Below are 24,507 nucleotides of genomic sequence, written 5' to 3' on the forward strand. Positions count from 1 at the left end.
CTGGGCTGAAAGCGAGGGTGGGCCGGCCGCGGCGCCTTGGGTGTCTGCAGAGGCGGTGGGGGCGGAGGAATGAGGAGGGTCGCTCGACTTCAGTAAGCGCACCGGGATGTGCTGGCCGGGGCAGCCGGCAGGCTGATGGGGGAGGGAGGGAGCAGCCTGTGAAACGGGGTGACGGCGGCCACCAGCCCGGGCGGGGACCGGGACTGGGAGAGGCCCCTGAGCAGCCGGCTGGTCCGGGGGCTGGGCTAGGGTGGGGGGCGTGGGGTCGCAGGGACAGACGCTCAGCCGAGCCTGCGGGGGTAAGGAGGGCGAAAAGAAGGGTAGGCTTTACTGGTCGGAGAGAGACAGGACAAAGGGAGGTTTGGAAGAGAGTGGCTGGAAGTAGTGAGAAGCTGGTAACAGGCGTGCTGCAAGGATCTGAGAGAAAGAAGGGAAATCTGTGTAAGTAGCTGAAACGATTAAGTGACAAGAAAGAAGGCCAGTGAAAGTGAAGGAAAGGTGAGGGGTGGCAGAGGGCTAAGAGAAGGGTCGGTGAAAGTGTATAGGGGATCGAGGGAAAAGCCGTGGAAGTGGCTGGGGTCCGGGGCCGGAAGAGTACCAGACGTGGCCGGAAGGCAGGGGAGCTGAGCGCAACACTGAGAGTGTTTGGAAACTGGAAGACTTGGTGGCGAAAGAGGATCAGGACTCAGATCGCACCTCGGAGAGTGAGCGACATGTCCGGGATGTGGGATCAGAGGTTGGTGCGTTTGGCGGTTGTGCAGCAGCTTCGGGCTGCCTATGGAATTAAGGTCAAGGGTGGCCGGGCGCAGAGCGATCGCAGGAGACCGGAAACAGCAACCACGGAAATAGTGGTAAGTTCTGGGGAAAGAGGTTTAGATTTTAAAAGGGGGCGGGGGGCGCATTCTGGACCATCGCTTATTACCAGGTCATGCTAAAATGTTCTTTCTGTATGGATCCAAAAGAGTATGTTTAAGTGTATCAACCGCAGCAACATTGACATTTTGAACTAGATAATTCTTTGAGGGGCCTAGGGGTTAGCTGTCGTGTACATCAAAGGATCTTTAGCAGCATTGGCTTCTACACACGAGAGGCCGATAGCGTGTCCCAGTTGTGACAATTAAAAATGTCTCCAGAAACTGGCAACTTAGTATTTTGAACAAGTCGCACGTGGGGAGGGAGACACACTTTCACCACTGTTGAGTAATATTTGGAGAGGGACAAGGGATACCAGTACATTTTCTAAATGAATCAGTAAATGAGGAGATGTGATACCATTAGGAGTAGGCTTTAAATGAGTAAATTGAGAAACCACAGTGGAATAGTTCAGAAGCAGTTGATTTTTGGGTGGTTGAGGTAAGGGGATTTTGAATGAGATTTTAATATTTGTACAGAATCCTCAAGAATTTCATTGTGAAAAATAAGTTGCATATAAGGATTTTGTTTTATATTTATATATAAATATATACCTTATATATATATACACACCTAATTACATGGTACTTTCTTTTAAGATCTCAAATAAAGTAGGTTTGTAAGTGTGTGAAAGAATTTGTGTGCATATTTCTTTTTCTTACCTCTAAGGAAAGCTGGCACTTTGCTTTTAGAGTCAGATAGACTTTGATTTGTGTTTGATTCATGCTCTCCTCCTATTTGGGGTGTGATCTTGGGCTGCTTGTCCTAAGCCTCAGTTTCCTACTCTATAAAATTGGAATGGTATCGCTCCTTGAGTTGTTTGGGGGAGTTAAAAAATAAGATTTGTAGATAAGACTGGCACACAGTGCCTGTCACATGCCACTTATTTATTCATCCAGTTGTTATGATAATCAGAGGTCTACATTCAAATTAGTAGTCATGCTAGAAACCCTAATAAAGTAGAGAAATACAGAAGATCATTGTGTTATGAGATCTAACATGTTAGGTAATTATTTAAATACTAGATTTCTTTAGCTCTTTGGTGTTTATTTTCTAATGAGAGTTTTGAGCTCTTTATGAAAAGTGCTAGGCATCTTTTTAAAGATGATATTGTAAATGGTGTTCTATTAAATTTTAAAAGCATGTTATTAGTTTTATGAGATTAAATTATAGCACTTATTTGTGACGTCAGTTATTGTGTGTAATGAACAAAAAAAAACACCAACTCTGAATTCTAGGTATGTATGACATTTGTAAACTTCAGCTTCGGCATATGATTTATTTTTGCATTTTGTTTAATTGTGTAGTATCAAGAAAATTCTGATTTACCCAAATAAGGGGTTGCCTATACTAACATAATCTTTTTTTTTCCTTAAAATTTTTTTTGGCTGCACCTTGTAGCATGTGGGAAATTAGTCCCTGATCGGGGCCTTTTCCAATGAGTCAGCTCTTCCAAATCAGGTGGCCTAAGTATTGGAGCTTCAGCTTCAGCATCAGTCCTTCCAATGAATATTTAGTGTTGCTTTCCTTTGTGATTGACTGGTTTGATCTCCTTGCAGTCCAAGGGACTCTCAGGGGTCCTCTGTTAGCAGCACAACTTGAAAGCAACAATTCTTTGGCACTCTGCCTTCTTTGTGGATCAACTCTCACATCCGTACATGAATACTGGAAAAACCATAGCTTGACTAAACGGACCTTTGCTGGCAAAGTGATGTTGCTGCTTTTTAATACGTTGTCTGGGTTTGTCATAGCTTTCCTACCAAGGAGCAAGAGTCTTAATTTCATGGCTGCAATCATCATCAGCAGTGATTTTGTAGCCCAAGAAAATAAAATGTTACTGCTTCCCCTTTCCCCTTCCTATTTGTGATAAAGGGATGGGACCGGATGCCATGATCTTTCGGTTTTTAAAAGTTGAGTTTCAGGCCAGCTTTTTCACTCCTCTTTTCACACCCATCAAGAGGCTCTTTAGTTCCTCTTCACTTTGTGCCATCAGAGTGGTTGTTGTTACTGTTTAGTTGCCCACCCCTCTTCCATCTCCTCCATCATCGGCTCCCTTTTTCTTCTATTCCTTAAGTGTGGATCTTCCCCAGGGTTCAGATCTCTGTTCCTCTTTTCTGCTCTGCCCCTTTTGTTGTTGTTCCGTCGCTAAGTCATGTCCAGCTCTTTTTGACTCCATGAACTGCAGCACTCCAGTCCTCCCTGTCCTTGACTATCTCCTGGAATTTGCTCAAACTCATGTCCATTGAATCATTCTCTGTCACCCCCTTCTCCTCCTGCCCTCAGTCTTTCCCAGCATCAGGGTCTTTTCCAGTGAGTCAGGTGTCTAAAGTATTGGAGCTTCTTCAGCTTCAGCGTTAGAGTAGTATCATCTGCATATCTGAGGTTGTTGATATTTCTCCCAGCAATCTTGATTCCAGCTTGTGATTGATTCATCCAGCCTGGGATTTCGCATGATGTACTCTGCATAGAAGTTAAATAAGCAGATGACAAAATACTGCCTTGTCATATTCGTTTCCCAATTTTGAACCAGTTAGTTTTTCCATGTGCTGTTCTAACAGTTGCTTCTTGGCCCGATACAGGTTTCTCAGGAGACGGGTAAGGTGGTATGGTACTTCTAGCTCTTTAAGAATTTTCCATTTTGTTATGATCCACACAGTCAAAGGCTTTAGCATAGTCAATGAAGCAGAAGTAGATGTTTTTCTGGAACTCCGTTGCTCTCTTTTCTATATTCATCAATTAAATTGAACCAGATGCTTGAAAAAGGACTAGTAAGATTTTGTCAGATCATTAATGTGAATGGTTTTGCCATGTAATGCAGCTTGCAGGATCTTAGTTCCACCAGGGATGGAACCCTGACTCAAAGCAGTGAGTCCTAACCACTGGACTGCCAAGAAATTCCCTGAATGATTTATTATTGTTAATAAAAGTTAAATGTTAAAATATGCTTTAAAAATGTTAAGTGCTTCAAGAGCATTCAGGGAGAGCAGATGTATCTAAAATAAATTAACATATGTGATTAGGTGTGCCCACTTAATCTAATTTTATATAAGCAGACATGTACAGGCTTGAATTAAAAATAAATTCAAGTCCAAGGTATTGCTACAGGCTTCTTAAACAGTGACTCATTTTTAAAGTTTGAATATATGCCCAAAGATAGTGGTAGATTCTTTATTCAGAGGTACGCATACTCAATCAACATGTGGATATACTCTTGGGATCTTCAAATGAATTAAAGTTTGAATGTAATACATTCTATTGTGACTTAAAAATGGTTTTCAAAATGTGAAATAAAATTTTAATTGTTTACAAAATCCTTTCCTTCGATATCCAGAGCAGTTTGCTTAGTCCTCTCCGGTAATGTGGAAAGGGTTCCCAGGTGGCACAGTGTAAGGACTCTGCCTGCCAATGCAGGAGACGCCAGAGATGTGGGGGTTCAATCCCTGGGTCGGATCAGTCGATTTGGCCTTCTGTTCAAGTTAGGAAATGTTTATAAGGTGACCAATAGAAAGTTTAAGGTCAGATTTTATATGTAATTACTGAAGGAACTTGTAGTATTTTCCAAAAATGTTAGTATTTTGGGCCAAATTCTGTGTAAGAATTTCCTGACTGAACACTAACATGGATTGATTTTCCATTGTGGGACTGGAAACAGGGAATTTACTTCCTTGCTTAAGCACAAAGTGACTGTTTTTGTACTCCCAGCACCTAGTATCTTAGTATACAGTAGTTACTTTTTAACAAATCTTGATGTAATTGTTTTCTGTGTCTTGACTAATAGTTTATTTCTGCTATCTTGTTTTATTTTTTGAAATTTTTAATTTACCTAATATTTAAGAAAGCTTATATTGAGCCTAATATTTGTGTTAGAGTAACTGAATTTGTCATTCTAGGGTAAAATATTTGGAGTACCATTAAATGCATTGCCCCAGTCCGTTGTACCAGAATATGGACATATTCCAAGGTGAGCAAAGTTTGAAATGACAGTAAATATTTCAAACTACTATTTGAATGTATGAAAATAGTTAATTGAAGCACACAATTAGTTGGAACTAGCAAATGATTTTATTTCTCAACATTTACTCAGATTAAAAGTTGTTTTTTTTTAATTTTTGCATATTTTAACTTTTTAATTTGTATTCATTTTTAGGATTGAATTTTAAGGTTCAGTAATAAATAAATGTTAGAAACAAGAATTTTTGGTTCTCTATCAGTCTTTTCACTGCTGTTCTGATTATACTCAGTGATATACTAAACTATAAATTCTGTTATAATTTTTATTATTTTTTGTTTTAGACATGTTGGATAAAAGAATAAGCTTTTGGGAATATAAATTATGTAACCCTTGAACTTTTTTATGTCACTATTTGTAAATAACGTTTGGACTAACTGCATCAGAAATTACTAGGGAAGTTTACGTCTTAAGAAAATAGTTTAAAAGTGCGTAATATAAACAAACTAACTTAGCTCTTACTAATTCATTTCTCCTTTATCCAAAATAGGGTTTATTCTGGCTACTATTGTCCAATAACCTAAGTTTTTAGTTGATGCATTCTCCAAAAGCTTTTGAACACCTTTTTGCCTTAGGACAATTTTCCCTCACTCACACTGTAGATTCACAGTCTTCATGAGGTAGCCACTTAGTATTTTGCCTTTTAGATGGCCTATGAAAGGCTTTTTTGTGATGATATTTAGCATTTAGAATTGCAGTCATAACCCTAGTGTGTGTGTGCATGCTTAGTCACTTCAGACGTGTCCAACTTTGTGATCCCGTGGACTGTAGCCCGCTAGGCTCCTCTGCCCATGGGATTATACTGGCAGGAATACTGAAGTAGGTGGCCATGCCCTCTAGGGCATCTTCCCAACCCATGGATCAAACCCACCTCTCTTATGTTTCCTGCATTGGCAGGCGGGATCCTTACCACTAGTGCTACCTGTGAAGCCCCATGTCCCTAGTAATAATGACTAAATCTTTGTTGTAATTTGTTTGCCTGCTGTTTTTTTTTTTTTTTCTCATTTATTTTTATTAGTTGGAGGCTAATTACTTTACAGTATTGTAGTGGTTTTTGCCATACATTGACATAAATCAGCCATGGATTTACATATGTTCCCCATCCCCATCCCGCCTCCCTCTCCATCCCATCCCTCTGGGTCTTCCCAGTGCACCAGCCCTGAGCACTTGTCTCAGGCATCCAACCTGGGCTGGTGATCTGTTTCACCCTTGATAGTATACTTGTTTCAGTGCTATTCTCTCATAACATCCCACCCTCGCCTTCTCCCACAGAGTCCAAAAGTCTGTCTTGTATATCTGTGTCTCTTTTTCTGTTTTGCATATAGAGTTATCATTATCATCTTTTAAAATTCCATATATATTGCCTGCTTTTTTAAAAAGAAAACTTTTCTGTCAGTAACTCTCTGCAACATTCAGCCACTCTGCATCAGTAGAATGCCTTTATTTTCTTGCAGCTGACATCCATTCAAATTTGTGTTACCAGCTGTTAACTAAGCATATAAAGCCAATATTGATTGTTAAAAATTATTCAGTATAAAGAAATTGAGCACACACCTCTAAAAACATAAGAAGGGTTGTAAGGACTGGGATCAATTTATCCGACTTCCTGAGAGGTAATATTGATGAGGGGAAAAAAACCTTCCCTTATTTTTGGGCATATGTGCAGATGCTAGGTTTTTTAAGCTATGTGTGTTGTGCAAGATCACTTGTGGAAAGAGAATAGGTAAAGAAAAGAAGGCTTTGGAGCCCTGGGTGATCTTAGGATGGAGAAGTCTGGTAGAAAAAGAAGAACCAGAAAAGAAGTTTGAGAAGGGGCAGTCAGGCAGACAGCAGGAGTAAGTGTAGTGAAAAACAGTATTTTCAAGATCATCAGGAGTGGTCAAGTATTAAGCAAGATAAAGACAGTGACTTGACTCTGGATTTGGCAAGGCAGAGGCCATTAGTGACTTTGATGGAGTAATGGGGATGAGTTTGATTGCAGAGGTTTTGTGCATCTTGCCACCTGAAAAGAGTTCTGTCTTTCAGTTTTCTTGTTGATGCTTGCACGTCTTTAGAAGAGCATGTTCATACAGAAGGGCTTTTTAGGAAATCAGGATCTGTTATTCGTCTAAAAGCACTAAAGGTAAGCATATTCTTGAACTATATTTGTACCCCTCTTTGATTTGGTTTTTAGGATCGAAATATTTAGAATTAGTACATGAATTATTGACAGAAATTGAGTTTGCAAATAGCTTTTTTTCATGACAGAAGAACCTTTTTCCAAAGTGTGTATCGTTTATATAATCCTTTTTTTAAAAAATTGAGGTATAATTGACAAATATATTTAAGGCATACAACCTGATGTTTCGATATACCTATATGTTTTGAAATGATTTTCACAATCAAGCTATTTATATAATGCTTTAAAAATTTTCAGAGTACTTTCAAACTCATGGTCCTTATCCCTGTATACTATAGGAAATGAAAGTTCATTTAAAATTTTGTTTTTAGCCTTCTAAAAAGTAGTGATATATACTAAAACAAGAGTTAAGAGAAATTCATTAAAGAAAGCTCTTTAGAGTATAAGGAAGGATACTTTATTTGCGTTTAACCCTCAAGCCCCAGAGTGCTCAAAATGATTATATTTATTTTAGAATAAACTCGATCATGGTGAAAGATGCCTGTCTTCTGCACCTCCTTGTGATACCGCGGGACTTCTGAAGCAGTTTTTTAGAGAATTGCCAGAGCCCATTCTCCCAGCTGATTTGCATGAAGCACTTTTCAAAGCTCAACAATTAAAAACAGAGGAAAAGAATAAAGCTACGTTGTTGCTCTCCTGTCTTATGGCTGACCACACAATTGATATATTAAGATACTTCTTTAAGTTTCTCAGGAAAGTTTCTCTTAGGTAAGTAGTAAATAAAAGTTTTTGGGAGATGACAGTTTAATTTCTCAACTAGCTAGATTTACCCTTATGATAATAGATTTCATTTGGAATAGAAATTTTTCTTAAAAATATTATATTTTTCCTTACTATAAGAAGTTTATCCTGTACAATGAAAAATATGTAATATTTCCTTGCTGTCTTGGGGTTGCCATTGTGAATGCGTTAATGGCTTATTAGTGTTACAGGATTCTGAGGCCATTAAATGGCTTCTAATGATTACTATGTTTTTAAAATGTTTGTGGTTTGCTTTTCAATTTGTCCCTTCTCCTGGCTGTCATTGAGCCTGTTTGTTCTAGACATACTTACTGCCTTCAGTAACTTTGAATTTTCTGCATGTGAAAATCAAAGAAATGTGTTCAATTTGTGTGGGGAAAAAAAGTGTGGACTCTAGGGGTAGCAGTGTTTTCATGACATATATTTAAGCACACGGAGGCTGTGTATTTCTGATTCTGTCTTATTTAAAGTCAGTCATGTAGATGGGTAGGTGAGGGGTAACTGTATCTTGGTTTGTGTTTAACTGGTAAAGTGAGAGGTCTTCAGAATGTGCTCAGTGTTATTTTAACTCTGTATTTTTATCTTTGACTCCATCTTATAAAACTTTTTTCATTTAAGGTCCAGTGAGAATAAGATGGATAGCAGCAATCTTGCTGTAATATTTGCACCAAATCTTCTTCAGACAAGTGAAGGACATGAAAAGATGACTGCTAACACAGAAAAAAAGCTACGATTACAGGCTGCAGTAGTACAAACTTTTATTGATTATGCATCAGATATTGGTAAGATGTAGTTGCATTCTTAAGTAACAGAATTTGTTTAAATGAGGGAGATCCCAGCTTTTTCTAAGTGAGCCACCAAGACAACTGTTAGGAAGTGGTTATGTACTATTTAAACATTTTGAGGGGTGGGTAGAGGAAAAATCTTGATTGTGAGCATTTTTGTTTAGGGCATGTTCCAGATTTTATCCTAGAAAGGATACCAGCGATGTTGGGTATTGATGGTCTCTGTGCTACTCCATCGCTAGAAGGCTTTGAAGAAGGCGATTACGAAACTCCTGGTGACTGTAAGAGAAAACGAAGACAAAGTGTAGGAGGTAAGTGGTCATGGCAGTCCCATATGTGGAGGCACGGCAATTTGCGTTTGCCTGAAATGTGTTTCAACATAAAAAAAACATAAGCTATTAACTGTCCCATTGCTTTTTTGAATCTTTTGGCTTGTATGGCATTCCCACCTTTTCTTTCTTCTTGCCTTCCTTGTAGATTTTCCTTGTACCTTCTTTGTTCTATAACAAAATACTTATGATCCATCCCATATCAAGGTATTTATCCAAAGAATATGAAAACACTAATTTGAGAAGACATATGCACCCTTATGTTCATCACAGAATTATTTTCAATAACCAAGATAAGGAAATTACCTTAAGTATCCATCAATGGATGAATAATAAAGATGTAGTATGTACATATATAATGAATACCACTATTCTTAATTTTTTTTGAGGAGTCTCCGTAATGTTTTCCATAGTGGCTGCACCAATTTACATTCGCACCAACAGTATATGGGGCTCCTTTTTCTCCACATCCTCTCCAACACTTCTTCTTTCTCGCCTGTTTGATAACAACCATTTTAACAGTTGTAAGGTAGTGTCTCATGGTTTTGATTTGCATTTCCCTAATAGTTAATAATTTTGGACATCTTTTCATGTGCCTGGTGGCCATGTGTGTGTCTTTAGAGAGATGTCTATTGAGTTCCTCTGCCTATTTTTTGACTGGGTTGTTTTTTTTTTTGGTGGTTGTTGTTGAATTATATCAGTTCTTTATATATTTTGGATATTAACCACTTATCAGATATGTGATTTGCAGATATCTTCTCCTATTTAGTAGCTTGTTCTTTGATAAAACTGATGTCACATAGGCTACTGCCAATGTTTTCCTCTAGGAGTTTTATGGTTTCAGATCTTACATTCAGACCTTTAATCCATTTTGATAAGATTTTTGTCTGTAATGTAAGACGGTGGTTTAATTTCCTTCTTTTGCATGTGACTGGTTTTCCCAACACCATTTTTGAGAAGACTTTTCTCTCTCCATTTTATATTCCTTTGTCATAAGTTAATTTTTCATATATGTATATATGGGTTTATTTCTGGACTCCTTCTGGCTTCCCTGCTGGCTCATTGGTAAAGCATCTGCCTGCTAATGTAGGAGGTGTGGGTTTGAAACCTGGATCAGGAAGATTCCCCAGAGAAGGAAATGGCAACCCACTCTAGTATTCTAGTCTGGGAAATAACCATGGACAGAGGAGCCCGGTGGGCTACAGTCCATGGGGTTGCAAAGAGTCGGACACGGCATAGCAACTGAGCACGTACATACACCTCCATTTACCCACATTCTTTTGGCTGCCGTTTCCTTGGAGTATCACCTTCCATCCCTTCACTTTGAGCCTGTATCTATCTTTAGAGCCGGGGTAAGTCTCCTGGAGGCAGAGTTTTGTTTTTTAATCCATTCAGCCACTCTGTATCTTGATCAGTGAATTCAATCCATGTACATTGTGACTCAGATGGTAAAGAATCTGCCTGCAGTGCAAGAGACCTGGGTTTGGTCCCTGGGTCAGGAAGATCCCCTGGAGAAGGAATAGCTGCCCATCCCAGTAGTCTTGGGCTTCCCCGGTGACTCAGATGGTAAAGAATCTGCCTGCAGTGCAGGAGACCTGGGTTTGATCCCTGGGTCAGGAAGAGCCCCTGGAGAAGGGAATGGCAACCCACTCCAGTGTTCTGGCCTGGAGAATCCCAGGGACAGAGGAGCCTGGCGGGCTGCAGTTCATGGGGTAGAAAAGCCAGGCTTGACTGAGTGACTGGCCCTTTCACTTTCACATTTAGGATGATTATTAACAGGTGAAAACTTAGTACTGCCTAAACTAATACTGTTTTCTGGTTGTTCTATTTGTCCATTGTTTCTTTTTCTTTGTGTTTCTGTCTTCCATTTTGTTCTATGGTGTTTTTCTGTTTTCTCTTTCATGTTTTGTGTCTCTGCTCTAGATTTATGTTTTGTGGTTACTGTGAAGTTGGTACCAATTGTCTTGTAGATGAAATAGTCCTTTTTCTGCCAATAGCATCTTATTACCTTCACTTGCTTATATGAGTGTCATCCTCTTCCTCTTTTGTGTTTTTCTTGTCTCAAATTATGTCTTTATGTTGTGTGTTCACTACCAAATTGAAGTAGCTACAGTTTTACTGCTTTTTTCCCTTTAACCTTTAATATAGAATTGTTTGACAGCTTATTCTGATACAGAGTTGCAATTTTCTGATTCCGTTTATCCTCTTACTCAAAGCTTTGTTTACTTTTGCGTTTTGTTTCTGGTAGAAGAGTTCCTTTCAACATTTTTGTAAGGCAGATGTAGCACTGATGAACTCCCTCAGCTTCTGTTTGTCTGGGAAACTATTTCTCCTGCTAATCTGAATAATATAGCTGACAGTTTTTATCTTTCAATATTTTGAGTATGTCATGTCATTCCAATCTGTCCTGGCTTGTTGTCCTGGCTTGTCCTTAGTCATCAAAATTAGAATTCTACGTGTTCTTATCTGCTCTTTTCTCATTCCCATATCCTACTGTCTACCAAGTCTTATCACTCTGATCTCGTAAATACCTTTATTACTGTCTCTGTATCCACAGGACCTACCTCAGTTCAGAGCCTCATCTCTTGCCTGGCTAATTCCCATTTTTCCTTCAGGTCTCACCTGAAATACCACTTCCTCAAGGATACCTCCACGATTTAAATCTGTTGTTAATATTTGTACTTCACACTGTTTACCCATTTTTCGATAGGTATTTATTTGCTTATTATATTTAATGTTTGCTTCCTCCAATAGAAAGTTTCATAAAGGTCACTGTTTCATATTTTGGCTACTGTTGTATCGTCATTGTGTCTGACACATAATAGGTACAAAATATATATTTGTTGAATGACTGAATAAAATAGTTAGAAGAACCTTTAGCTAGTTTGCCTATCTCCAAGGAGGCTTACACACACACCCCCACACCCACACCCCCCACCCCAACACACACACATACACCCTACCCCCAACTAATCTATCATACTGCTGTCAAAGTGCAAAAATGATGGTTTTGTTCCTTTTTCCCTTTGGAGAAGTTCAGATTCTTAAAATTATATACAGCCTTGTTTTCCTTACAAGACTTATCTCTTAACCATATCCACAGTTCACTAGTTGCTCTAGCTGTATCAAACTCCTGGCTTCTAGTATACATAAATTCTGTTTTTTCTTACATGCCTTTGCATATGCTAGTCACCTAGCCTGAATTTTACCTTCTACCTAATCAACACCTACAAGGTTTTATTTCCCTTTCCAAGCTTTCTCTCTTGCTGCCATTTCTTCCCTTCCTCAAAACATAATGATACCCTCTTCTGTACTCTTTTATACATTGTATGCATTTTATACATTTTAGTTACTTGTTTTACAATTCATTCTGTATTTAATGTTTTCCTGTTTATTTATGAATTATTGATGAAAGATAGGTCAATGTTGTTATAATTGATTATATGATTATATATGCCTTGCATTTCAGATTTTGTTAGTGGAGCATTAAATAAATTTAAATCTAACAGGACACCTTCTATTACACCTCAACAGGAAAGAATTGGTAGGTATTATATATTTTTATTTACTTGGACATTTATATGTGTACATTATGGGCTTCCCTGTTGGCTCAGATGGTAAAGAATCTGCCTGTATTGCAGGAGACCCAGGTTCTATCCCTGGGTCTGGTAGACCCCCTGGAAAAGGGAATGGCACCCAACTCCAGTATTCTCGCCTGGAGAATCCCATGGACAAAGGAGCCTGGTGGGCCACAGTCCATGGGGTCACAAAGAGTCAAACATGACTGAATGACTAACAGTTTCACACTTTCATGTATATTATACAGAAATTAATTGTGATAATAATTACCTGATTTATTTTGTTTAACCAATTCCAAGTGTAAATTTTAGTGGAGATTTGTACTATAATACTGTATTATGACATTGGATATATATGTGATTACATGTATAATTACAGTGGATATGTTGAACCTAATATTATAGGTAAGAATTTATTTTAGTCTGTGTTTTTTTTGTTTCTTTTTTTTAAATTTTCTTTTTTTTTTTTTGAACTTTTAATTTGTTTTGGGGTACAGCCAATTAACAGTGTTGTGATAGTTTCAGGTGAACAGCTGAGGGACTCAGTCATACGTATACAATATTTTAGTCTGTTTTATATCTGTGATCTTCTAAGTCATGTTCTTCCATTTGCAAGTTGGATGCTACTGAGCATGTGAGACCGAAAAACTCAATCTCATTTTTATTTCAGAACCAGAAAATTATTACTGTTTGTTCCAGTTTTTTATTTTGATTTGCTTGTGGCTAAAATTATTTAACCTGGTAATAGAAAATTTGATTGTTTCATTTTCCAGATTGAAGACATTAATTGGTTAATAGTTATTATGAAAAGCAAAAATACTTAGATTAGTTTTTGTTTCAGCTGTTACTAAGAATCTTGCCTCTTTACAACTTGACTTTAAGTAATTGCATACTGTTAATTTAGTTATTAATGTATTTGTGATAATGCTAATGTAAACATCCCCCCATTTTTGGTTAGTTTTAAGTAATAGCTTTATAAGAAGAAGTTATATGAAGTGTTTGTATTTTATCAACTCTGGGAGAAAAAACAAATTGTTTTTTTTCAGCCCAGCTATCCATTTCACCAACAATTCTTACACCAAATGCTAAGCGTAAACTGCCGGTAGATTCTCATGGTTTCTCAAGTAAGAAAAGGAAGTCCATCAAGCACAATTTTAACTTTGAGTTGTTGCCAAGTAATCTCTTCAATAGCAGTTCTACACCAGTATCAGGTAACAAATAGAATTTGTATAACTGGATTATAAACATTAACATGGGTGCTTATCCTGGGCAAAGTGCTATTTCATAATAATTCCTTTAGGAGGCAGATTTTATTCTCTTTTTTATCAAATCTCTGGATTTTGTAAAGTCCTCTAACTTTTAAAATAGACAGTATGGTTCAGTATAATTAATGTGTATGTGTATGTGTGTATGTGTTTTACTGCCTTGCCTGTTGAAAGCTATGGGTCACTGTGAATAGGAATAGTACTGGCGCTCAGGTTTTACCTGATTGAATATCCTGAATTCTGCTTTAGTTACTTCTGGATCTATGGCTGTGAGTAGATTACTGCCTTGTGTTGAATTGAGGTCACCAGCATTTGAGTGTCTCCGAATTCAGAGTGGGGGTGTAACCATTAATGTAATCATTGTGGGTTAGTTGGGGACAGGTAGTATTTTTAGTTTTATACTCAAGTAGCTTTTTTAAAAGCCATAAGAGCTTTAACACCATTCCTTATGGCATGATTTCCACGTCCCTTTACCAGCTCTGTCATTTTATTCTGAATGAACTGCAAGCTCCTAATGTGGCCAGCCAGAGCCTCCAGAGAAAAATAAAATCACACTAATTTGAACACCAGGTTTTTGTTAGTGTGATCTTGGATTGGCTTGGCTCCTTTAGCATGTATGTGTAGAATACAAGTTGGCTCGTATTAAACTATGATCAACCCAAAATGAAATGAAGCTCTAAGCCCAGAGTCTTCCATCTCATATTTGTCTCACATTTAATCAAAATGTGAGTGGTCTCAGATTCTTTTAGATTTTCTTTGTTTTCAGACAATGTTAAGAGTTCTACTTTGAATTTGCTAGCTGGATTATGAGGTCTTCTTCCCAAAAGTCTCTGTTTTGTTTGTTATCCAAAAGCTTTACATTTTACTTGTCTGTTTTATTTTAAAAGGTGAACAGAATAGCAACTTGTTCTCTGTAGTCCTTCAGGTTCTCTATGGTTCATTAAAGTGTAATGATAAGAACTCTGAAGCTATGTCTGTAGTTCTTCTGGTATTTACAGGTTGGAGAAAAAAACTTTAACTTAGTATATTTTTAATGTTCAGAGAGTTTTCCACTTTGGAGGACTATTTCCAAATGGCAGATGTGCATTGGAGTTCTTCTTGCCTTTGTTTATTAGTAATACAATATCTTCCCCAGGAAACAAACCTCCTTCTCTCCAAGCTCCTGACCCTAGAATAAAGCTACCTGAGTCACATTTGATATATCATATTGCCTCAAGTTTTTTTTTTTTTTTTAAGGCAAATGCACCCCAAAAGTCATGGTAATGGATAATTCTGGGGACCTGTGTAAATTCTTCATTAATACCAGTGAGAAGTTTAGAGGGTTCATGTTCACTGAGTGTATCCTGGGCAATAGTCAAATACAAGTCAAATGTATATGGAGCCTTTGCACATAACTCATAATACTTTTCCCCTAATTTTTTTCATTATAGTTGGTTTCATGATATAGTGTTAAATAACTTTATCAAAATGAGCTTTTGTAACCTCCAGTTGTTAGCATGGAGCATGGCAGTAACCATGTGGTTAGATGTGTGTTATGGGTCAGTTTTTGTCAAAAATATTGGACAAAAAAAAAATTGGACAAAAATATTGGACAAATTACACTCTGGAGTCAGATAGACAGCAGGTTGGCTAGCAGATGCATACTGCATACTCAGACACTAAATTGCTTTTCAGTAGTTCATTTTTGATAATGGCATTAATTAATCTTATGCACCAGGTTCTGTGCTAGACATCTTATATACATTATAGCAATACTTATATTCACCATAAAAATCCAAATTTAGAGCCTAAAGCCATTTAGTAAGTGGTGGACAAACTCAGTCTGTCTCAAAAACTTATTTCTCTAAACTGCAGTAGTGCCCACCTCTCCGTTGTAAGTAAGTATTGAGTTTAAAGTAAAACTCTAATATAAAAATAATGTTTAATCTGACCTTTAATTGGCAACTAAGAAGAAATTAATGCTTTTTTTTTTTCTTTTTTAGTTAACTTGGGTTATTTGACCCTTGAGGATTCTAACCAGAGATTATGTGATTTGTTGTTGTTTAGCGATGGAAATTAAGACTTTAAATCTAATTGCTGTTAATATTTCATACTTTGAAAAGAAAATAAGTATGTATGGTCTATCACATGTGGTTGTTTTTATAGTTCACTGTGATACAAGCCCGGAAGTGTCGTCTCAGAGTTCATTCTCTCCTGTCGCCATCAGTGGAAACCATTTGATCAGTACAAATGTGCTAAGGCGAAGTAAAAGGCTTGCAAGCAAAAAAGTTTGCAGGTAAGTTATCCAGGTTGGGTAAAAATTTGATATATATACTTTAAAAATATTTTATCTTTCTATTGAGAATCATATTTGAATAATAATTTTTAAAAATCCCCTTTGCCTTTATAGTCTTATTAATCTAGGGCCTATCCTCCCGAGAAAGATTCCTAATTTGAGTCCATTTTGCCTGTTTAAAATCCTATTTTATGTTGATGTGGGTAATTTTTAAATTTCCTGTTAATATAAAAAGCTAGTCTAATGATTCTGGTTTATAAGTGACTCAACTCTTGTGATCAACAGGAAAAATCATTTTTTATGCAGATACAATGTGTTCATGTATGGTATCTTAAACCTAAAAAATTATTACTCTATTCAGTTATTAACAATGTGATTTGCTCTGGGCTTTCAAACTTTATTTTGTAGGAATTCCTCTAGTTCTTATGCTGTAAACTGATGTTTTTAATTTCACTCTTTCTAGGGTGGAATCAGGAAAAGCAGGCTGCTTCTCTCCTAAAATCAGCCGTAAAGATAAGGTTCGAAGATCTCTTCGTTTGAAATTTAATCTAGGGAAAAATAGCAAAGATGGAGTAAGTGTCTTTCACCATTTCACTGCTATTCATATTAGTGTAAAGCTGAAGATTGATGCTAAAAGGCCCTCTCAACCCTGTCTCTCTTCCATCTACTGCCCTGTTCTCAACTCGTCTTTATACCAAGCATTTACACTTGAGTAGTTATCTCCAGTTCCTCCTTTTCTATCCTCCTGAAATCAATTCCAGTGACGCTTTCATCCCCAACTCTCATTGAAATAGATCTCACAAGATTACTCGTGAATTCAGCACTGCTCAAACAGGTGGACAAATATGAGTCCTTATTGGACTCAATCCATCAGCAACATGTAACCCAGCTAATGACTTGCTCTTCTTTGGCATATTTTCTTTCCTTGCTTCAAGTATATTTTAGTCTTCTGATTTTCTTCCTTCTTTGCCAGTTAATTTTCTAATTCCTTTATACTGGAGAACCCAAAGCTTTGCCCTTGGATTTCTTTTCTCACTCCACTCACTCAAGGTGATCATCAGCTCTAACTAAATATCATGTATTTACTTAGGACTTTAAATTTGTATCTCTAGCCCAAATTGCTCTCCTGAACAACTTGACTGCTTAACATTTACCTATTTGACCTCCCAGTTGGGAGGTACTGACATCTTAATAGAGCTCCTGAGATGCGTTTCTTCACTGCTGTTACTTCTCCACTCCTCCCTCTCTCCCCAACCTATACTTCTACCTGTAGTCTTCACCATCTCAGTTATGGCAATTTATTCTTCCAAGCATTTAGGCCAAAAACCATGCAGACATTCTGGACCCCTCACTTTGTCTCACACGTACCATCTAAACCATTAGGGAATCCTATCTAACTTCTGCTTCCAGGGTCTATCCAGACTGACCACTTTTCACAGCACTTTATTTCTAACCTTTTGAGTTATGTCATTTAAAACTTGGATTACTACAGAAAGTTCCTACTACCTGCTCCTACTTTGCTGCAGTACTAGAGCCTAAATTATCCCCTAAAGAGCAGAGTTAAGTCATGTCACCCCTTTTCAGAACCCTCCAGTGGCTCCCCACTTCTCTGTCAGGAAAAAAAAAAGTCAAAGTTCTCACTGATTTGCAGTGCGCCACATGGTCTGTTCCTGGCCTCCCTCTTGGAGCTCTCCTCTACCACCCTCCCCTGCTCATCTGACTTCATTCACTTTTGCCTCTTTGTGATTTCTTGAATGTGCCAAAACTTGCTTCAGCATTAGAGGTTGAGGCATTTTCCTCTCCCTGGAATGTTCATTCCCCTTATACCTTCATGACTCACTCTGTTTTCTTTACTCACAAATCATCTTCAGATCAATGTGTTCAAAATTGTACCTCCCCCCGGCCACAAAAAAATTATACTCCCACCCTTCACCACTCCATATCCTTTTTACCCTGTTTTACTTTTCCTTCTAGCACTTTTCATTTTGTGTATTGTATATTATACATTATAATTTATTGTCTGCCTTACTCTGGTCTAAATCTCCCCATCAGAAATGTGAATTCCATAAGGGTAAGATTTTGGTCTGTTTTTGTTTTCTTTCACTCTGGTAAACAGTCCTGGGCACAGAATCACCACAAAAAAAATTTTTTTTAATTAATGTATGAGGCTGTTTTTATTTTATATAATCCACTAATAGCCAGTCAAATGCTTATAATTTCCATCAGCATGCATGCAAATATATTGTTTGCTATAAAATTATTCCTAAATTATATATATCTACCTTTTAAAATTAGCTATAGATGATTTTGATAACTACAAAACAATAGTTTGTCTTAATATTTTGAATTAACAAGGTTTATTTCTTAACCAAAACATTTTCAATTTTTTCTGTACAGAATGAGTGTTCTGGTGTCAAAAGATCTGAAAATGTTGGTCGACGACTTGCAAATCAACAAAGTTTAAAAACTAGGATTGAATCTGTAAAAACAGGTCTGCTTTTTAGCCCAGATACTGATGAAAGATTAACAAAGAAAGGTATGTTTCCATGATATTGGTAGAGTTTTACCCCAAAAACCTACTTTAAAATTTTTTTTTTTTTTTAGTTTTCTTTCCATTTTACTGAGATAATTGACATATAACCTTTAGTTGCTTTTTTAATGATAAAATGTACTAAGTACTTTACTGTTCTAGAAATTGAAAATTCATGTTTGAATAGTGAAAATATTTGAATTGGGGTGTATTTTTATATGAACAATTGGATCTTTACGATGTAAATACAAAAATGTTTACTATTTATACATTAAAAAATTACTTTTTGTATTGACTTGTCATTTTTTATCCACACTTTAAACTTTTTATTTTGTATTGGAGTTTAGTCAATTAACAATGTTGTGGCAGTTTCAGGTGAGCTGCAAAGGGACTCAGCCATACATATACATATATATCACAAACAATTATTTTTAATACAAATCTAATTTATCGGAATTAAATGCTTAGTATTTATCATGTATTTGATAACATTTCAAAAGTAAGTTAAATATAAGTTTTAAAACACTGAAATGCTTTATTTTAGGTTCGAAAAAGATCAGTAAGTCAGAGGAAAACTTAATAACTCCAGAGCGACTAAATGGAACAAATTACCGGATGTCTTGGATAGGACCTACTAATTCAGATTTTCAAGAAGTAGATGGAAATGAAGCTTCTCCAATAGAGGGAACTCTTGAGGTGGAGAACTCTTCTTCGGAGCCTGATATGATGGTTGAAAAGTCCCCTGTTGGCTCATACGAGCTTACCCCTCCTAATGTACACAGTATGCACAATAACAACCTAACTGGCAGCTCTCTTAGTGGTGATGAAAATAACTTGACCACAGAGACTGTGGTGAAAATTCAGAAAGCATTTTCTGAATCTGGAAGTAATCTTCACGCATTGATAAATCACAAGCAGTCACCATTAACTAATGTGGAGAAAGTAAAATTCAATGAAACATCTTCTACCAAAGGTAGCCCAGAGAAAAATCTCTTGAAAACTAATTTGACTGTGATAGAATCAAATGGACACCGTACCAGTAACGAGGAAAATAGCTTTTCAGAAAGTGACTTCTCACTACATCAGCCTCCAAAATCGGATAGAGAAGCCACTATAAAATGTTACTCAACTCAGATGAAGATACAACTGGAAAACAACATTCATTTGAATATACCAAAAGATTATTTAAGCAAGCAGGAGTTGCCCAGTGATGAACATGTAAGGAAACAAGAGTCCCCAGGGGATACCCTCAATACTAAATTAAAGGATAATGAAAATTTGATTGAAGAGAACTTACTGAAACACACAGCTTCTAGGGAGGTTGTGGCTAGCACCTCTTCCTCGGAACAGAGCATGTGCAGTAGCGCAGACCTGCCAAAACCGAGTCCTGCGGGGATCATTAAACAGCGGTCACTGGTGGAAACACGTGATGAAACGGTTTCTGAATGTTTACAAATGACAGAGCATGGAAGGGTTTCAGACCACATACAGTGGTTTAACAAACTTTCTTTAAATGAACCAAATAGGACAAAAGTTAAGTCACCTCTTAAGTTTCAGCGTACGCCTGTCCGTCAGTCAGTGAGAAGAATCAATTCTTTGTTGGAGTATGGTGGACCTCCTCCAAGGCATAAATTAGCAAGTCTTGGTGATACTGCTTCTCCTCTGGTTAAATCCGTGAGCTGTGAGAGTGCTCTTCCCTCTTGTATAGAAAGTATGACTATGACAAAAGATTCCTCCCTTCCATGTACCAGGTCAGGTCCTAAAGAACAGAAGTCTACATCTTGCAAGCAGTCAAATATTGATATGATTTCAAAAACAAGCATGGAGGTAACTTCTACATCTTTCTTACAAATGAAGAGGCACCCAAACTCTGTGAATGCGTCTCTTGGGTCCACCAGAGTTTGTAAACAAGAAGTGATATCTAATAATCAAATTAAGGTTCCCTTGGATGATCTAACAAACCATGATATAGTAAAATCTGTTGTAAGTAATGATAAGGTCATTCCCCCTAGCGTAAGCAACAGGGTCCTTAGAAAACCATCAGAAAAAGAGAGGATCTGGTATAAAGGTTCTCCAAAAAATCCTATTGGAAAAGTTCAACTACTACCAACAAGTAAACCTGTAGACTTGTAATTGGTAAATGTTGTTCTTGTCATTAATGTATATAAAATTATCAATTGGTGATATGACTTGCAAGGTAATATGATGTGTTTGTAGCTCAGGATGATTGTTATGTGATGAATTTAATTTCATTGCACAAGCAACTTGAATTCTTGTTTTTCTTAATTATGGCAATATTTAAGCTATCTTTAATTTTATTGTGATCTCTTAAAGCAGAGGTTACACTTTACTTTTTTAAAGAAATTGTTGACTGGGTTTATAAGAAGTTAATTTTTGAGAATTGGATGAATTTTATTTTTTAATGTGTGATAGAATGGAATGAGTTGTGCTGATTTCTTGTTACTCCTAAGTCAGATGAAGTTTCTCCAAGAAATCTCAACACACAAAGGGAGAGATAAGCCCTGCAGATCTTATTTCTCAAATTCCATTAATGTTCAGTGTCTTTAAAAATCCCTAGAAATTAATTTGCTTCAATAGCATTTTAATCCTTTGTTCCTTTTGGATGTAATTAGGTTTATATTGCCTATAGATGTGACAGTGTGGTCCCTAGAACTAAGAATAATGGCTGGTGCAGAATGACGATGACTCAAGTGTGCTCACATAGTATGAGGCTGCAGAAATAACAGATGACTTTTAAGCCATACTACATTTTTAAAGTTAATTTGCACAAATACATTTGTATCTGTTTTGTCCAATATAGAATTTAAAATTTTTTAAGAAGGGGTAATTAAGCTTGGAAGATTTTAATCAAAGTGATTGCTTGTATGCAGATGCTTGGTTTTAGACTTTGAAGTAATTGATGCGCCTCTGTACATTTACCTTGGATTCTTTCAAGAACCTGTGATGGTTTTGTCATGTGTGTAAATGTTATTTATTTAGCATAGACATTAAAGATAACTTTCTGGAAAATGACTTGCCTGAGACTCTAATGAAATTCAAAGTACCTTTTAGAATTTGATCCAAATTGTCAAGCTAATCTATCTAAATTGATATTTAAATTATTAGAAATAACAAAGTTTTAAGGACAGAATACTATCACCAGTAGAGTGTATTTAAGTTTTAGAAGAAGGAATATGCATGCAGAATCAATCACTAAAGATGGTTTTGCAGGTCAGGTGTTAGAATGCCACATTCAAAGGTGAGGGCGGAACAGAACCACACTGCACACCGCTCAGAACAACCAGGCAGTATGAATGTGTGGGAGGAATTTAAAGTCATCAGAGGTTTGCTTTACCAAGCCCTCCTTGATAGCAGTACATCTTATTCAAAAGCTATTTCCCATTTCTGTAATCACTACCTAGGAATTGACCCTATCTCAGAATTAGGAAGTATTACTTATTATATAAAGACTAAAGTCTGTAGATAGAAACATCATGTTTATCTGACATCAAAACAGGTTTTTAATACAGGTATGCATTTCTGTTGATGGTATTTCTAATAGTAAGTGGATATAGAAAATATTCTTAAATTCTAAGATGTTTGTTTTTGCAAGCAGTTCTTTTTAACTTTATTTTTTTAATGCATTAATGATTAATTAATGATTAATTAATGATTACTCCTTTGATTTCCATGGGAGTAGGTGAAATGTTGTATTGAAAGCCTAATTCAGTAAGAAGGCAAGAAATTAACTGTACAAATCACCTGAATCAGTGGATTTTCTGAGAGACTAATCATTAATAATAAAAGATATTTATAAAAAAAAAAAAACTACCCACATGTCACACCATTTTTTGTTAGCTGAAAGCTGCAGTACAGAGTAAAGGATTATGAAGGTGCAAAGCTTGGAGATGTAACTGGAGAGTTGGGAAAGTTGAGTTTTAGCCTTGATTTAGTATTCATGTTTTCATTTTTTCTTATACAATAGAATGTTTTTAATCTCATGGGGATATTTAATCAAATGATATACAAACATACATACTTAAAAGTCTGGGCATGTGCGGTAACTCCAAAAACTATTTTCATTTTATTCTTACAAGTAAATGAAACTCTGATATTAATTTGGTTATTATGGCAACAAACAATACAGTTATACATAGAACTTAATAGACCGCTTGACAACATTCTAAAATCACTAAAAATTTTTGATACAAGATTGTGAAAATCATCAAGCTCAGAACATACAAGGTTTTGTTTTTAGAATATAAAATTTCATATGAAGCATGAACAGTGTAGTTTGGTCAGATTTCCATTCAACACAAAGGCAGTCAATTATAGTGGCATTTCTGTTTTTCCAGGCACAAAATGAAGATAATAAACATTAAAATTTAGAATTGGAAAAAACCCTCATTATGTGTGAATAATAAATATTAAACTCCAGCATGGTCTTTAAGCCTAGAACCAATGGGCAATATATTTGTTATTTTGCACTGTTAGCATGCGCTGAAATAAAAAGCTGGAAGCATAAGACCATCCATGGAAGAAAAGGTGCTAGGAAGGAGGCTGGCTTCAAACCAAAAGGTCATGGATGAATTTTGCAGGCCCCCTCTTGATTGCATAAAGTTGCTGTTGATGATAATGGATTTGGGGACAGAACAAGGATACAGAATTCTGGATTCTAACCTCATCAAGGTATTTACTCTGGGATCTCCAAGTACTTAATCTTCAAGTACTTAACATCCCCAGTCTTGATGAAAGAAATTGAAATACTTATTCGTCGTATGGTTTTACATTTCAGTTCTTGTGTTTGAAAAGAATAAAAATGGATATGTTTTCCAGTGTGCAGAGTATGATTTCAGGCAAAAGAAATCTTACTTGATAGCTGGTGTGGAAGTTTAGAAATAACATTCAGAACTAATATTCCTAGAGGTTTTCATGTGGTTTTGGTTTATCACTTTAACAGAAATTTAGAGCATCTTGTATTAAATATCTCCATAATTTTCCTGCTCAATGAAAAGTCTTCTGAAAGCACTCAGTATATCTGATCACTGCCATCATTAAATATTCTTAAGGCCTCAACTTTTGTTTTTCTCTATCAGTGCCCCAGTACCTGTTTCCTCTTAAAGCTAAAAGATGTTTAAAAAGCTGAAAAGTGGCAAAATTAAAGGTGTGCTATTGCAAATGAAAGACAGAAGTGGGGAGGCAATCTAGCCCATTGTGTAGATAATTGCTTGAGAAGAGGTTCATTACTTCCATAGGGGTAGACGGAGGAAGAGGGCCTCGGGGAGATGTGTCTGTGGGATGCGTGGGCGAAAGGCCCCCAGCTTCTGGGTTGGCTTCTGGGGAGTCCTGGCCAGCAGCCTCCACCTGCTGGAGGAGGGACGGGGCGGGGCTAAGATGAGGAGGGAGGTGACGCACGAGAGACCCAGATCGCCCCGCTTCTCGCCCGACCCCCGCCGAGGCCCAGACCTCGGCAGGCTCCTCCGTCTGCAGCTCGGTGAGTCCTCGGCTGATGCCAGCCCAGACCTCGGCCTGACGCCCACCCCCGGCCAACGGGTTCTTCGCGATCGGGAGTGGGGGAGGGCGTCCCGCTGAAAGCCTTGAGCCAGAGGCTGGGGGCAGACAAAGGATGGGTGGGAAAATCGGAGGGTCGGCTCTAAATGAGAGGGAAAGAGTCGGGAGGAAGAAGGTTGGGTAGCTCATCAAATCTGAACGATGTTGGCTGCGGGTGTAAATGAAACAAAGACATCCTGCGTGCAGAGCCGGGGAGGGAAAGACGGAGATGGCCGGAGAGGCGGGTGCCTGCCTCTGGCCTTTTGGTCAGATTGCGGGCTCTGCTCTCTCAGCTCTTTGTAGAACAAGGTTTTCCATCTGAGAGTGGCTTCTTAAAAGCCTTTCCTTTACAGA

At 37.3% G+C, this 24,507-nt stretch overlaps 2 protein-coding genes across 7 annotated transcripts in view; both read left to right on the forward strand.

The window, feature by feature from the left end:
* The first annotated feature begins 63 nt into the window (after window positions 1–63).
* Window positions 64–20,795, forward strand: ARHGAP11A (Rho GTPase activating protein 11A). Its single transcript, XM_043920361.1, has 12 exons — window positions 64–851; window positions 4,803–4,873; window positions 6,947–7,043; window positions 7,555–7,808; window positions 8,460–8,623; window positions 8,791–8,937; window positions 12,425–12,499; window positions 13,580–13,744; window positions 15,944–16,073; window positions 16,537–16,645; window positions 18,471–18,609; window positions 19,148–20,795. Exons 1-12 carry the CDS (start codon window positions 714–716, stop codon window positions 20,734–20,736), a joined length of 3,078 nt encoding a protein of 1,025 aa, XP_043776296.1. The 5' UTR covers window positions 64–713; the 3' UTR covers window positions 20,737–20,795.
* A 3,147-nt stretch (window positions 20,796–23,942) lies between these two features.
* Window positions 23,943–24,507, forward strand: part of LOC122705149 (neuroendocrine protein 7B2) — a 56,424-nt gene continuing 55,859 nt past the window's right edge. For all 6 annotated transcript variants that reach the window (XM_043920362.1, XM_043920364.1, XM_043920366.1 and 3 more), the window contains exon 1: window positions 23,943–24,097. The gene's annotated coding sequence lies outside the window, so the exon portion shown is untranslated. The remainder of the gene's footprint in view (window positions 24,098–24,507) is intronic.

The sequence above is a fragment of the Cervus elaphus genome, chromosome 12 (assembly GCF_910594005.1).
Source record: "Cervus elaphus chromosome 12, mCerEla1.1, whole genome shotgun sequence".
Taxonomy (NCBI): domain Eukaryota; kingdom Metazoa; phylum Chordata; class Mammalia; order Artiodactyla; family Cervidae; genus Cervus; species Cervus elaphus.

Coding starts and splice junctions, on each gene's coding strand:
- ARHGAP11A (XM_043920361.1), top strand. CDS start 714: ATGTCCGGGATGTGGGATCAGAGGTTGGTGCGTTTGGCGGTTGTGCAG. Junction 12,500..13,579: donor ACCTCAACAGGAAAGAATTG/GTAGGTATTATA, acceptor GTTTTTTTTCAG/CCCAGCTATCCATTTCACCA. Junction 13,745..15,943: donor CAGTTCTACACCAGTATCAG/GTAACAAATAGA, acceptor TTGTTTTTATAG/TTCACTGTGATACAAGCCCG.